General features: G+C 44.2%; 1 protein-coding gene across 2 annotated transcripts in view; it reads right to left on the bottom strand.

Moving 5' to 3' along the window:
- The window catches only part of GALNT13 (polypeptide N-acetylgalactosaminyltransferase 13), a 1171447-nt gene that overhangs the window by 635900 nt on the left and 518938 nt on the right, over positions 1-16609 (bottom strand). For both annotated transcript variants that reach the window (XM_086956679.1, XM_086956678.1), the window contains exon 6: positions 3868-3985. In XM_086956679.1, coding sequence (XP_086812805.1) covers positions 3868-3985 — 118 coding nt within the window. The remainder of the gene's footprint in view (positions 1-3867; positions 3986-16609) is intronic.

Raw genomic sequence — 16609 nt, forward strand, 5'->3', positions numbered from 1 at the left:
TGGGTCTTCGAGAAATATATTATTGGTACAATTTGCGGAAAGTTTCTTTAAAAGTAGGGAGGTTATTTATTTTAAAAACTCTGAAATGCCATCCAAGACACCAAGAGTTGTTGCATGAATAACGAGTGAAGTTTCCGCCTCTCACACGATACAAATGTATGCTTAATAAACGCCACCATTTTATCCTTACCTACTTCGTTTCACGAAGAACAGCGTATCGCGCCCACTCGTATTCGATGTGCAAATGCGGTGCCGGCTCACTGGTCCCATTATTCATGCGTCATGATCGACCGCCGGGCATGTCATGAAAATAGAAAGAGGACTGACTAGCGCATTCTATATTGTTGTACCTTTAATGGCGGTCGCCATTATTAACTGTATTGGCTCTGCTGTATAGGCGTCTAAAGCCCTCATCTTTTAGTTATTTAACAGTTAGACTATTTACAGTTATAGAAAATATTGAATTATGGCAATTCGATGTCAACTAACAGTGGTTATTCTAATAAGGAAATAAAGAAAACTTTATTTCGAAAGAAGAAGAAATTTATACAGATGACTATTCTCAAATAAGATATGTCCTGTATAGATAAATAGTCTTGAGATTGTTTGATATTTATATATTGGACATGGAAATTTGTGTTATTATCATGAGACTTCCACCAACATAGAAGACGAGCAACCAGGATTCTGTGTCCACCATTACATTCTATGTATGGAAAACATGTGATAATTTTGTCAACATATGACATTGAGAGGGAAAAACAAATAGACGCAATATATTATGTTCAGAGATCTTCCTGTTTCTGTCATCAAAAACCCAATTTGAAAAACCAAAGTCTGGAGAATATGATTTTTTGATGTGAATGAATATGAATCCACCTCACATATATCGTTTATTATTCTTGTGCATCAAAGATGTTTATGAAATATACCCAATATGTATTGGCAAGTATATGCTGGAATCCAATTTGCTATATACTTATATGTTATTTTTACTGTGCATTCTTTTGGTATATCTTATATGTTAGGTGGATTAGGGTACAGATATATGTCTGGCCAAAAATTCGGACCTGCGGATAACTTATAGGTGTTTGTCATTTATAAGAATTCATGAAGATCCTTGACAATATTTATCCCACATTCCACTGCACGTAGCTTAATGATCCATAAGCTCTCTTTCTTTCGTAGGCAAGAAAATTTGTCACCGCCTCTCGGACCCAAGTTGACATTCTCAATGCCATGGAAACCCAACTTGTGTAAATCATTTGTACCATGTGTTTCGTTGAAGTGTACTGCCAAGGGATATTGAGTATTGTTATTTTTAATTGCACGTATGTGTTCCTGAATTCTCTCCTTTAGGGGTCTGATGGTGCTCCCTATGTATATTTTGCCACATACACATACCATGCAGTACACCACGAACTTTGTGTTACAGTTTATAAAGCTGTTGATGATATATGTTCTTGCTGTGTTGTATTTAAATTCAGTCTTCTTGTGTAACCCAAAGCAGCAGATGTTACAATTTCCACAGCAGTAGAACCCTTTCTGTACACATCGCAGCCAATTCTCATTGCCGATAGGGGGTATGTAACTGGGGCACAAATATTGCCTCAATGTTCTACCTCTTGCATGTGTGATGACAGGGTTGTTTCCTACCATTGATTTGACATCCATGTCATGTGTGAGAAGATGCCAGTGTTTCTTTAGAATCTTATATACATCAGTACTGGCACTTGAATATGGTGCAACAAAATTCACATTTTTAAAGGTCTTTTTCTCTTTTTTGCTTTTCTTATTAGTAAGCAGGGAAGATCTCTTAACTTGATTGACTTTATTTCTAGCCTGTTTTATGATAGCAGATGAATAGCCTCTCTGTGCGAATCTGTGTTCCACGTTATCTAATTCCCCATTCAAAGCAGATTCCACACTACAGTTCCGTTTGATTCGAAGCATCTCACCAAACCGGATTGCATTTATCTGTGATTTGGGGTGTGCACTACTTCCGTGCAGCGTGGCATTGCATGCAGTTTCCTTTCTATAGGGTGTGGTGACCAGTTTATCTTTATCCACACTGATTGTAATGTCAAGAAAGTTTATTTGTTCCATACTGGACTCTTTTGTAAATGATAGATTAAAATCATTGTAATTGACAAATTTATGGAAAGTGTCCAGATCATGTTTTGGTCCTGCCCAGAAAAGTAGAACATCATCAATGTAGCGTCCAAAATATAGGATATGTTGTAAAGATAGCCCGGGCAATTTCGCCAGATATGTATTAATTCAAACAATCCCATATACAAATTGGCATATGATGGGGAGAATTTTGCTCCCATCGCCACACCCCTTTTTTGGCGATACCATTGGCCATTATGCAAGAAGACATTGTTATTGAGGACCAGATTGATGAGGTCCAATAACATTTGTGTATGTTCATAACACTCAATCGGACGACAGTCCATGAAGTGTTCTATCGCTTTCAGACCCATCCTTCCCGGTATACATGTGTATAACGAACACACGTCCATTGTGACTAGGAGATGGCCTTCAGTCCATTCTACATCAGAAACCTTGCTAAGCACATCTTGAGTGTCCTTAATATAGGACGGTAGATTTATCACGTGTGGTTGTAAATACATATCAATGTATTCAGATATTTTTTGTGTGGGGGAGTTAATGCCGGAAATGATAGGTTTCCCTGGCGGAAATCTGCTTTGCTTGTGTACCTTTGGGAGCATGTATATGCAAGGATTGGTCGGAGTATCATTGAAAAGATATCTAAATTCTGTGTCTGAGATTAAACCTTTGCCTCTCCAATAGTTCAGATGTGTCTCAATTAGAGTCACTGTCGACCTAATTGGGTTTTGTAAAATGACTCTTGCTTTTCCTGGCAAAATAAAAAAAATAAAAAAAAATAAATAGATAACATGAACTCGCCTCTCGGTCAAAGATAATGGTCCCGTTAACGCGGACCGTTGTAAAACGTGCTCGGTTCTCATGTCGCTTAACGCGAGTGCTATCGCTTACATTACAAGTGCGATCCCTTCTGAGCTCCCTTCTTTCTAAGTTTGAAGCCGCTTTTCCTTCACGCTTACCTCTATAGTTGCATGTCGCGTTTCCTTCGCCGCGCTCGAGTAACCGCTTGGCGTTTGTTTTAACAACTGTATCTCTACGCATGCGCGCTTTACCTGCTCCTTCTTAAAGGGGCTGTTACATATACTGAAAGAATAGAATAGCATTATAACACACCTAACAATTCCAATACAAACCACATATTTCCACTTCACACCACATACATCGACTACACTGCAAACCAAAACACATAGGTAAAAGATTTTGTGATTTATAACGGAATTCGCTCTAACTCTCACAAGTGAGAGACATATTGCATTGCAAATGCCTGTTCCCTTTTCCAGAAAATGCCAAACATTGTGTTGTTTTGCTGTTCTGAGCATGCCATATTTAGCAAGTGCAATAAATAATGAAAATCCATAATTATCACACCTGATTCAAACCGTTCATGCAAATGTTAGCAGGTGCAATAAAAATTGATTCCCAAAATGTATAGTACCCATTAAAAAATTGTTTGCGCAGGGCCTGATAAAAGCATGCAATGGCAGATATTCAAAACTTCTAATGGCATTATTTCCATCCCGTGGATTCGGATTTCAACAGGTACAGTAATTTCAGAGATTTAATGGAAATCCATAGTTAGAGTCTAAAATGTTATAATCCTTTTCAGTTTTGTACAACACTTACTTTTGTAACGCCTAACATTGTACAATCCTCATTTTTTTTTAAATAAACCAAAAGCAGACATATCTGTTATAGAGTCATTTTGGAGCATAAAATAACAAAATAGCTGCTTACCCTAAATGACATTTCAAGGTTTTCTCCACCCCAAATGTCCATACCAGAATCGTACGTTCCTATCTCTTCAAAGTAATCTTTGTGAATTGAAAATAATCCACCAGCCATCGTAGGGGTTCTACATGAAATAAACATGAACAAACATTTGCTGTGGAAACACTTCACATATTTCAATATTTTTCCACCATGGTAAGTCCTTTATTAAAATCGATAGAAAATAAATTATATTATTAAAGCATGGTAACAGTTGCAGTTGTGTAAGTAATGCTCATGTTAACCATATGTTTGTGATGGTACGGTAAGAGGCATTACTGAGCATGCGCTTTCCCCCTGTTTAAATTCAACGTACGCAGTCTACCCAGGATGGACTAACATCGTATTTGTATGATTTAGTGTGCAAACAGCACGGAAACATGAAGCAGTGTTGGCCACTTCCTGCTTACCAGTAGGTTTGTCGACAGCTTCTACAAACAGGTATGTTGATGGCTGCTGATCTTTTGGCTTTACAAATGCTTGTTTAGTTTCTGAAGGTTTTGTAACACTTTACTACTAAAAACATTCAAAGGTGGCTCCTGTGTGTGTTCCTAGGTATGCATGTGCAACGATCATTGAAAGGTTTTTATAAAAGTAAAAACCAAGTAAAGCTGGTAATCCATATGTACACATACGTCGATGGCCATCTTTGAATGTTTTTTATATTTAAAAAGATGGCTGCTCATGTGGGCAGATGCATCCACACCCATGGGCAGCTACTTTTGATTGTTTTAATGGAATTATAATGAATTATGGATGTGATGTGCACATATAAATGGATATGAGTAGCACTGTAGCAGTTTTGGGGAAGATGACAGCTCTCATGATAAATGTTTACTATAGGGCTGTTTTTGGTCTTGTTTGAGTTGTTAGTATTCACACTTCACTCATTTAGATTGCATTTAAAATACTACTGTTATTGAAGTTCCCTCTTCCTGGACATTAAATTCTCTCAAACCATGTACAGTGATCTACTTACCACAGACTACATACATACATACATACACACTGTTTTGCAGTTTCAGTGCCATCTCTTGATTCCTACATCACTTCATAATGTGTTAAAACATTAAGCTATGCCAAGATAGCAAAATGAGAACTACAGATATATTGGAGTCCTTAGTGCCATGTCAGTTTGTAAATGCTACATTTCAGTGACCAAGCATATTACATAGAAGCTGGTATTCGCTTTCCCAGTTGGGTCAAAATATCACTTACAGAAATATTGTGCTACAAGAATATCATAACAAAATATTGCAGAGGTAAGTATTGGTAAGAATACATTTACTATGTATAGCACCACATCTACTTATCTTGAGGATACATGTATCATCAATGTACAAATACAGTATGGTGTTTATATTTGGTTGTCAATATTTTTGCTACATGTTTTTAATACTTATTTAAATCTAAATGCTCCAGAACCATACCATCAAACCCACTTACACCTGACATTTGACCTGCACAGACAAGCTCTTATAGGTCTTTACCTATAGAAACAAGCACCCTCGTTCTTTCTAATAAGAACTAGTTGATGTTCCCTAAACACGCAATATCCACTCCCAGCCTGCTCATCAATAAACATTCCTCGATTCAATTGTTCTGTGATGCTGAAGCAAATCTCACAGAATATACTACATGCCCAGACTCCTGAAATTGAAGGGTATCACAAAGGATAAAGTATCTATAGAAATCTGACGCTGACAGACCACTTCTATGCAGGCTTCCACGTAGGATGTGAAATGGATATTTTCTTAAGTCCCTGCTTGAAGACTTGTGAATGACAATAATGGTGATGGTGTCAGTCACTAACTCTATTTTACTTCTTATCATTGTTGCATACTCTCAAACACAAGACTGTCATAACCAACCTACAACAATACACTCCCTTCTAAATGAGATATAGGCAATTTACATTATTCTTTTCTCTTAATGCCAAGTCTCCATTGTTTGAAGTAATATAGTGTGCAGCCTTGTCAACCACTCACTCTACCAGCAATTATTGTTACTCTCAGAAGCTCTTTGCTTTTTATCAGTACACCAAAGATAAGCACATAGCCAGAGAGCATGTTTACAGTCGCAAACACACAAACAGTGAGAGAACTCTTCATATCATGCATTTTTGTATTCCTAGGTTCATTGATATTGAAATCAAGTGCAGACACTGGATAGGACATACTGAACCCCTTCTTTTTATTGATTTATTCCATCAGCAAATGTTGTGCTCCTTCTATGATTGTAAGGACAATCAATTTACCATTGGCCAAAACATTTATTTGTATTTGTTGAAACAAAGGAGGTGTGCACCATCAAGCCAAAAGTAGGGGATCATTTCTTTTAACTTTTTCAGCCTCCTTGCTGTCTTCAAAATCATATTGGAAAATACACAAACAATCAAATTGATTGCTGACTTTTTAGACTTTAGTTGGTGCTGCTCTAGAAAATATTTGTTCTTTAATATTATAATCCACAAAGTTAGTCAGAATCATACAATGATACTTCATCGGATTAGGTAAGTGAGAGGAGCTGTGATGGGCTTTGGGTGTTGTGATCTCTGGCCATACTTCTCTATAACCTCAGTCAGATTTATACCATCTTCCTTATGTTGTGGAAACACAACAAATTCTAAATTAAATCTATGTGATTGGTTTTCTAAATCATTTTCAACCCACAGCATACATTTATTCACAGAAGGAATATATTTATGAAAATATGTAGAAAGTGTTTTTTGTATGAAATACTGCTATTGGTTGGGAAGAATGTGAGTCTATACTTGGGACCAAATACCCCATTGTAGCACGTTACTCACTTAGGCAAGTGATGCAATGCAGTTCAAGGTTTACTCAGGAGATGTTGTAGGGCTAATAACCCCAGCTTGCTTGTATGCAACAACACTCAATAAATTATTGTTCCGTCAGTACTTTTTCTTATGCAGAGACTACAAAATACCATGCATTAATTACAAATATGTAAAATCAGTTAGATGAACATACCTTAGGTGACGCCAACAGAGCATGCTACACCCCTAGTGGGTCCTGAACCATCAGATTACAATACCCCCACCTATAGTAGTTGGGGGTGCCATTATCAATAAGACAGCCAACTGGCTGTCTCAGGGAGCCACCACATCAGTATAAACAATAGCATGTTATAATTCACCATTGCAAAACAATCGAGGTCAATGGCAACACTACCAATATGTACATGTTATGACCCAGCACTGAAGTCAATGGGGGTAGTAACAACATTCAATAACTTTCAATATAGTGTAAAAGAAAAGAAGTTACTTACCTGTGACTACAGTTCTCCAGGAGGTTGTATCTTTCATAGATTCACATGCTTAAATTATTTCCCGTCGTCGAAGTGGGAGTCCCACTATACCATAATAAAGCAGTATCTATCACTACCATAAGCTATAAAGAAAATTTAAAAAACAGTTTCTGAGTCCCCCAGATTTTCTACTGCACGTCAGGTGAGGAAGTTTCCCTGAGCTATGCTCAATTTCTTCAGCTATTCTTTTTGGATCATCCAAGATTATAGTTCATGCTTCATTTCTCTGACCCTGGCACTAATGTGTCAGAGTAGCAGAAAACAGGGTAACGGGTCACAAAATATGCCTAACCTTTTCCTCAAAAAAACTCTCTTGTTCAGAGAAATGAGGCTATTATTGGGACTACAGAAACCTAAATCTGTCACTTTTGATGAGGACATTGACGATTCATTCACCTCACAGGAGAGGTCAAAGTGAGAGGTCACGCTAAGGGTCTAGAGAAGGCAAGCAGAAAAGTCATAAAAAAGACTTACCACAAGACTTCATCAGGTACTTCTCACAGAGAAAGGACATTTCAAAACACTATCTCAGAGGCAGACCCCACAACTCCCTCTTCAGCACTGACACTACATCAGGGAAATCCTCATAACATGACAGTGAGGTGTCTTCTTCAAAACCATCATTAAAATCATTGTAAACAACAAGTGCAATGACAACGTCTACAACTATGTCAACTATTACTGCCTCACCTATGAAAGCCTCATCTACAATGGCCTTGTCTACAAAGGCAGCATCCACAAGAGAATGTGGCAGTCAAAAGATGAGGCGGATGGTGCAGGAGATCATGTTAGGGGAGCGCAAAGCACTGTTGTATGTGTTCTTGCTCCTGAAAGGGCATGAGAGCAGTCTGAGCAAGTGATGCAGGTCACAACAATGATATCTGAGAAACGTAAATATGAAATTCCTAAAGTGACATAAGGAGAGTAGATATGATCAAAGGGACTGGGGATCTGCAGTCTGGATACATGTCTACCCAAACATTGGTACTTCACAGGACCCAGTAGGCGTAAGTCAGGCCAAACTGTTACTTGGGTGTTTTGCCTATAATATGTAATTCAGTTAAGCACCTCAGATCTTCAGTAAGCACAACAGACCTACACTATGAATGCCTACTTATGTCATAAGGCCTACCCTCAGTCAGCATCAATACATGAAAGGTCCCTTCTGTGACCTGTGCACAGAGACCAGTCTGCGGAAGATGCAGCCCGCACACATGAGCACACGCTCGCATGTTCACCTGTAACCAAACCAGGCATCTTACCCAAGCTGCATAGCAATGACCTTATCTTGAAAGGCAGATATTGGTGGTTAGCTCTCTCAGTGCATTTACTGTGAATTTACAGTGAATACGAATCAATAGGTAAAAGTAATTCACAGTAAAGTTCCAAAAAACAGGTAGTCAAAAGCAAAAAAATGGAGAAATATTAAATGGGCATAACCTATTGGATACACTTGCAAAATCTGAAACTCTTTGTTACAGATCTGTCATTCTGTGTAAATATTGATCCACTTTTTTGTCCAGTTTCTCTATGTTTTCTTTGCAGAGTGAGACTATTGCAGTTTTCAGCAATTTAATTTATTATACTTCTGACAATATGTAGTTCAGTAGATGTGTCACTTTATTATGTTGTTTTGAATCTTTTGCTTGAGAGCCTTGATTAGGTGCATTTAAACATTCTATATTAGGATGCGTTGCAATTCAAAATCAGCATGCTCTACTTCAATAGGAATATCATTCTTCACACTAATTCTATTTGTGTTTACTGGTGGAGATCCTGACTGTGCTATGACTGTCTGATTGTATAAATCTAGATAATCAACCAAATTATTTATTTTAGCTATTGCTTCTGAAGAAATGGAGATATTACTGGTAGAATTGTCTGCTGAGCTTCCAAGTCTCTGGAGCTCTCTTTTTCTTGGTGAAAATTATCTACAGCAGAGGTCTTCAAACTTTTTGATGCCGAGACCCCCTTGTAAAACCTTTTTGAGCGTAAGGACCCCCTTGCGACAACAGTTTCTAGAAGCTGGTACTCATCATCAACAACTATCGACAACCATAAATGCGCCTGTTAGACCTCATCACATCCATCCATCCATCATTCATCCACCCACACTTTCACACATCCATCCATCCATCCTTCATCCTTCCATCCATACATCCATACATCCATCCACCCTTTCATCCTTCCATCCATACATCCATCCTTTACCCATCCACCTTTCCATCCATCCATCCACCCATCATTCATCCACCCACCTTTTTACACATCCATCCATCATTCATGCAACCTTTTATCCATCCATACATCCATCTTTCATCCATCCACCCTTTCATCCTTCCATCAATATATCCATCCGTCATCCATCCACCCTTTCATCCATACATCCATCCTTCATCCACCCACCCTTTCATCCATCCATCCACCCATCATTCATCCCCCCACCTTTTCACCCATCCATCCATCCATCATACATCCATGCAACCTTTTATCCATCCATACATCCATCCTTCATCCATCCACCCTTTCATCCTTCCACCCATCCTTCATCCGCCCACCCTTTCATCCTTCCATACATCCATCCTTCATCCATCCACTCTTTCATCCATCCATCCATCCTTCATCCATCCACCCTTTCATCCATCCATCACTCATCATTCATCCACCCACGTTTTCACACATCCATCCTTCATCCATCCACCCTTTCATCCTTACATCGATCCATCCTTCATCTGTCCACCCTTTCATCCTTCCATCCATACATTCATCCTTCATCCATCCACCCTTTCATCCATCCATCCACCCATCATTCATCCACCCACCTTTTCTGAGCCTCTCTCATGGGGGGCGGGGGGGTCAGTATCTCTCTGCGTCTTCTTCCTTATTCTTCCTCTGTCATGGGAGGGCATCTTTGTACCTGCCTGCTGGGGGCAGGGGCAGACAGGCTGTAACAACATCTCACAGGGAAGAAAGACTCTCAGGCACATTACCCCCGCACAGACTGTGACCCCCTTCCCAGGACTCCACGACCGCCCTGGGGGTTGCGCCCCACAGATTGAAGACCTCTGATCTACAGTGATACGATGTTTTGATACAAATTTGTTCAGATTTAGATGTGCTTTTCCTCTTTTGTACTGATGTACCAGTATCTCCATGTAATTCAATATCTCATATCATTTCCTTAGTCATCCTTTAATCTTCAGCAATTATTCATGTTTTTGACTTTAACTTTATGCTTCATCTAATTTTTTACCAGCACATCTTTCTTCCCTGTCACAATTCTTGCCTGCCATTCCCAATGCCTGACAGAATCCATCAGAGGCTTCTAAGAGGGAACATATGTGTGCGGGCACAGGGAAAATTACATGATTTACCGTTAATGTAGATACAAACTTAGAGTCTTATTACAAGTTTTGGAAGCCCTGGAGTGGGCAACACACCATCGCTCTGCTCCAGGACTGCCAAAACTTACAGCCGCCTGCCTGATGGATTACAAGTAAATTTGTGGTCTTTTGGGCAGACAGCATGTGAGCCTTAAACAGCATCACCATGGGACCACCAGTGCACAGGAAGGAATGCATCATGTTGTGCATTCCTTCTTTTGCAGGAACTGGGGGTGCATAACTAGAGAGGGTCAAAATATGTGCCCACCCCAATTTTGCCCCCCGCATGCACCCCCATGCACAGAGGTACAGTAGGACTCTGTTGGGCCCCCTTCATACGGACGACCCTTACTTAACCCCAACAGGTAGGTTGCTCCCCCTACACACAGCACCCCCTGTGTCTCCCTGCTCCAGCTGCCGCTGCTGAGGACGTTCGAGGCCCTCCACCACCCGCAGGCTACCACCTACGCCTTATCCCTGGTGGACAGTGGTAGGCCATAGGTAGGTTTGTTCATCCTCTGCTTTATTGCTTTTATTGTATTGCCTGTATTTTCATTGTTGTGTCTGTGACTGCTGTTGTCTGTCATCCCCCGCTCCCTGTACGTGGTCCATGCCCCCTTTTCTTCCCTCTATTCCCCTTGCTGTTCCCGTGCTCTCTCTGCCCGGTCTTTCCTTCTGTACCCCTCACTGCCCCCGTGTCCCTGCCCGATCTTCTGTTCTTAGCTGCCCCTGTATTTCTGTATGTGCTACTTGTTTTTCCGGTATTTTTGTGCCCTTTTTGCCTTCTGTGCCACTTGTTTTCCCTTGTTTTTGTGCCCCTTTTGCCTTCTGTTCCACTTATTTTTGTGCCCGTCTGCCTTCTGTGCCACTCGTTTTTCCCTTGTTTTTGTGCCTCTTTTGCCTTCTGTTCCACTTGTTTTTTGTGCCCTTCTGCCCTCTGTGCCACTCGTTATTCCCTCGTTTTTGTGCCTCTTTTGCCTTCTGTTCCACTCCTTTTTTGTGCCCTTCTGCCCTCTGTTCCACTCATTTGTTGGTGCCCTTCTGCCCTCCGTGCCACTCGTTTGTCCCTCATTTTTTGTGCCCTTCTGCCTTCTGTTCCACTTGTTTTTTGTGCCCTTCTGCCCTCTGTTTCACTCGTTTTTTGTGCCCTTCTGCCCTCTGTTCCACTCGTTTTTAGTGCTCTTCTGCCGTCTGTTCCACTCGTTTTTTGTGCCCTTCTGCCCTCTGTGCCACTCGTTTTTCCCTTGTTTTTTGTGCCCTCTGTTCCACTCGTTTTTTTGTGCCCTTCTGCCCTCTGTGCCGCTCATTCTTCCCTTGTTTCTGTGCCCCTTTTTCCTTCTGTTACCTTTGTTGTCCCTCACTGCCCTCGCCACTGTGTCCCCTGCGGCCCTGCCCCCCTGACTGCCCACTGCCCCTTTGCTGCCCCCGCCTCCCGCTTCCAGCTGCTCCTCCCTCCCACCTCCCCATATATGCCGAAGGCAAGCCCGTCTGCGCCAATCCGCGCCTGGACCACGCCCAGCACCAGAACCCCTAGCCCCCGCACCCACCACGACGACCGCTGCCACTATGACGCCAGCTCTCTGCATGCTCTCAACTCCGGATGGAGCCACACCTGCTTCAAGGCGGACCCGAACGCATGCACGGCCTCTTCACCTGCCGGAACTGCAACTACACCAGCCTCAGAGCCGACGAACCACCCACCAAGAAACACCCCAACCACCTCCGATGCACACTACTGAACACCCGCTCGGCACGCAGGCATGCCGTCGAGCTCTGGGACCAGCTCGACACAACATCCCCGGACGTCGCCTTCTTGACAGAGACCTGGTTCAACGACTCCTCCGCACCCGACATCACCATAGCCATCCCAGATGGCTACAAGATCACCCGCAGAGACCGCACCAATGGAGTCGAAGGAGGAATCACCATCGTCCACAAGAACAGCATCAGGGTCTCGACTAGCACCGACGATGTGCTCAGCACCGCTGAACACATGCATTTCCAGATCCACACAGACCCTAACTTCACCCTCAGAGGCACCCTCGTTTACCGACCCCTCGGACTAAGCCCCCATTTCAGCGACCCCATCGCCGAATTGATCAGTATGTACACCCTGACCTCGACCTCCACCGACTACATCCTCCTCGGAGACCTGAACTTTCACCTTGAGAACAACAACGACAACAACTCCACAACCCTGATCGATAACCTCGCCAATCTCGGACTGAAGCAACTCGTCACAATGCCCATCCGCTCCGCCGGCCACACGCTCGACCCTGTCTTCTCCTCAACCCTGCATGTCTCCGTCAGCCACACCACCAAACTCCTCTGGACCGACCACCACTGCATCCACTTCGCCTTCCAGAAACCCACCACACACCACAGCACCCAACAGATCCCCGCCGCTGCTGGAGCAAAATCACCGAAGACCAACTACACGCAAACCTCACTCTCAGCCCACGTACCGAACCCTCCAACACCGACGACGCTGCCCACAGCCTCAGACGCTGGATCGAGGACTGCGCCAACACCCTCACCCTGCTGAAGAAACCCCCCATCGAGACACTAGCAAGAGGGCCAGCTGGTTAACCCCAGAACTCCTAGCCTCCAAGCAAGCCTGCCGGAAACTAGAGTAGAAATTTCACAGTGAATGAACTCCAGACAGCCACGCAGCACACAAGGACGCAATCCGCAACCACCAGCCACCTCATCAGGGTGGCCAAGAGGACCTCCTTCAAAGACCGCCTAGACAACAACGCACACAATAGCAAGGAGCTCTTCAACATTGTGAAGGAACTCTCCAACTCCAGCTACAACACCAACAACATCCTGCTGTCGCAAGCCCTGTGCGACTCCCTCGCCACCTTCTTCCACCGCAAGATAGCAGACATCCACAACAGCTTCAACACTCAGACAGCCCCAACAGACAGCAACACAACAGACCATCCACACACCATCGACCATGACCCCCTGCTAGCCTGGGCCAGCATGAGCATTGAGGACACCATCAAGACCATGCACACAATCCACTCCGGCTCACCGTCAGACCCATTCCAGCACCACGTCTTCAACAGAGCAAGCAGTTCATCGCACCCCACCTGCGCAACCTCATCAATCTCTCCCTCGAGACCGCGACTTTCCCAGAGATCTGGAAACACGCCAAAATCAACGCCCTACTCAAAAAACCTATGGCAGACCCAATAGACCTCAAGAACTTCCAGCCCATCTCTCTGCTCCCCTTCCCGGCCAAGGTCATCGAGAAAACCGTCAATAGACAGCTAACCCGATACTTTGAAGAAAACAGAATCCTGGACCCTTCCCAGTCAGGGTTCCGCAGCAACCACAGCACCGAGACTGCCCTCATCGCCGCCACTGACCACATCAGGACCCTGCTAGACAACGGCGAGACCACAGCACTCATCCTCCTAGACCTCTCTGCCACCTTCGACACCATCTGCCACCCCACACTACGTGCACGCCTCCATGTCGCAGGGATCCGAGACAAGGCTCTGGATTGGACCATCTCCTTCCTCTCTGGCAGAACCCAGAGTATCCGCCTCCCCCCATTGCATTCCAAAGCCTCCGAGATCATCTGCGGCGTACCCCAGGAATCCTCCCTCAGCCTGACGCTGTTCAACATTTACATGGCCCGCTCGCAAATGTAGCCCAACAGCACGACCTCAACATAATCTCCTACGCCGAAGAAACTCGGCTGATCCTATCCCTCACCAGGGACCCCATCACCGCCAAAGTCAACCTCCACAAAGGAATGAAGGATGTCGCCGACTGGATGAAGACCAGCCATCTGAAGCTGAACTCATACAAGACGGAGGTCCTCATCCTTGGCTCCAACCCATCAGCCCGGGGCGACTCCTGGTGGCCGACGGCACTGGGGGCAGCCCCGACACCCACCGACCATGCACACAACCTGGGAATTATCCTCGACTCAACGCTCTCAATGACCAAGCAAGTCAACGCTGTCTCCTCCCCCTGCTCCAACACCCTCCGCATGCTTCGCAAGATCTACAGATGGATCCCGACAGATACAAGAAAGACATTCACCCAGGCCCTCGTGATCAGCAAACTCGACTAGGGAAACACCCTCTACACGGGAGTCCTGGCCAAGCTCATCAAACGTCTACAACGCATCAAAAACGCCCCGGCACGACTGATCCTCGACGTACCACGCCATGGCCACATCACCCCCCACCTGAGAAACCAGCACTGGCTCCAAGTCAACAAGAGGATATCCTTCAAGCTCCTCACCCACGCACGGAAGGAACTCCACAAGACCAGCCCAGCCTACCTCAACAGACGGCTCCCCTTCTACATCCCTGTTAGACCTGGCACCATTGGCATGGGTCTCCCTTCCATTTTTGCTGTTTCCTCATGTGTTTTTGCTGGTGTTAGATGGTTTGGCCACTGTGCCACTGCTATTCAGTGCCACAGTGCAAGTGCTCAATGTTGTAAATTGATGTATGGATTAGTGATTCCATGTTTGGCTATGTAGGTTTACTTGTCAGACCCTAGTCTAGTGCACTGAGTGTGCCAGGGCGTCTAATCCAAATGCTGCTGGTGGGCCTGCAGCACTGGTTGTGCCACCCACAGAAGCTGCCTTGTAAAATGTGCCTTAGGCCTGCCATTGCAGAGCCTGCGTGCAGTCTGGTACTGTCATGCTGATTGGGCAAGTGTGCCCACTTGCCAGTCCCTAAACCTTCCCTTTTCTTCATAGCAGTCACCCCTATGGTAGGCCCAAGGGCAGGGTGCATTGTGAGTAAAAGGTCGGACGAGCCCTGATGTGTGTGGCATGTCCTAATAGTGAATTACAGCCATTTTAGTTTTTCACTATTGCAAGGCTACCTGTTCTCCATAGGCCCGAATGGGCTGATAGAATTGTTACAGTTTATAATCCTAACAGGCTCAGAGAACATGGTAGAAATTCGAATTTAGTATGCCTGAACTCAGAATAATAAAATACATCTTTTAGTAAAGTTTATTTTAATATTCTGTGTTCGCAAATACCACTTTTAGAAAGTAGGTATTTGCTTGTCTAACCATTCAAACCTGCCTCTGCTAGGATGTGTATTCATATGTCTGGTTTCTGTGAGTGACAGGGCTGGGGAATTCCATAAGACAGGCTGAGTCACCCAGTGGTGAATAGAGAGATCTGCATCTTGATGGGAGGGAGGAGTGCACCTGAACTCTGAATAGGGCTGTGCCTGCCTTCCACAATGCTGGCTCCAGCACCTGGGGAGAGGCTGATGTCTCTGCCCTGCACACTGAAAGAAGAAGAAGGAGTCCTGTCAACAGAGTGCTCCAGGACTGTACTTGCCTTCCACAATGCTGTGGGGTGTCTGATTTGCATGCCCTGCACTGTGAAAGGAAAGGAGAAGCCTGGTAAACAGAGTGCTTCAGAACTGGTTTGGACTGGGCAAAGGCCAAAGGATTTCTGGGTATAAATATTGGGACCCTGATCCCATGAAATTAGATCACTTTGGACTACAAGAAGAAACCTTTACTGAGGAGAGGAACCTGAAGAAAATGAGGAGAGACTATTCTCAAGCTGAAGTGCTGCTTGGGGGATTGGCCTGCACTGGCTGCCTTACTGCCAAAGGAAGGTTAAAGGAACTTTGTAACTTTGCTTTCAACTTGTGAAGGATCTCCAAGGGCTTGGAAAAGAGCTTGCCTCCTGCTGAAGTCTTAGGGACAACAGACTTTACCCCCCAGCTCCCCAGAGTTCTCTGGAAGTGCCTGCTGCTGTTTTGGGCCTTCTGAGAAACTGTGTGTCGCAAGGAGCTGGAAGCACGACTCAACGAGAAGAAGCGTGTCGTCGTCGCTGTGCCAGCCATCGCAACTCTGGAGAAAGGAGGGTGTCGCCGCTTGAACTGTCGCACTGCACCGCATCGGAGAGAAGCTGTCAGGTTTCAGGTAGGAACGAACCGATGGCCCGCACACAATCAACAGCGCTAGAAGGCCGCTAGCGGAGCTACATTCCC

Source organism: Lissotriton vulgaris, chromosome 2_1, assembly GCF_964263255.1.
Source record: "Lissotriton vulgaris chromosome 2_1, aLisVul1.2, whole genome shotgun sequence".
Classification (NCBI taxonomy): domain Eukaryota; kingdom Metazoa; phylum Chordata; class Amphibia; order Caudata; family Salamandridae; genus Lissotriton; species Lissotriton vulgaris.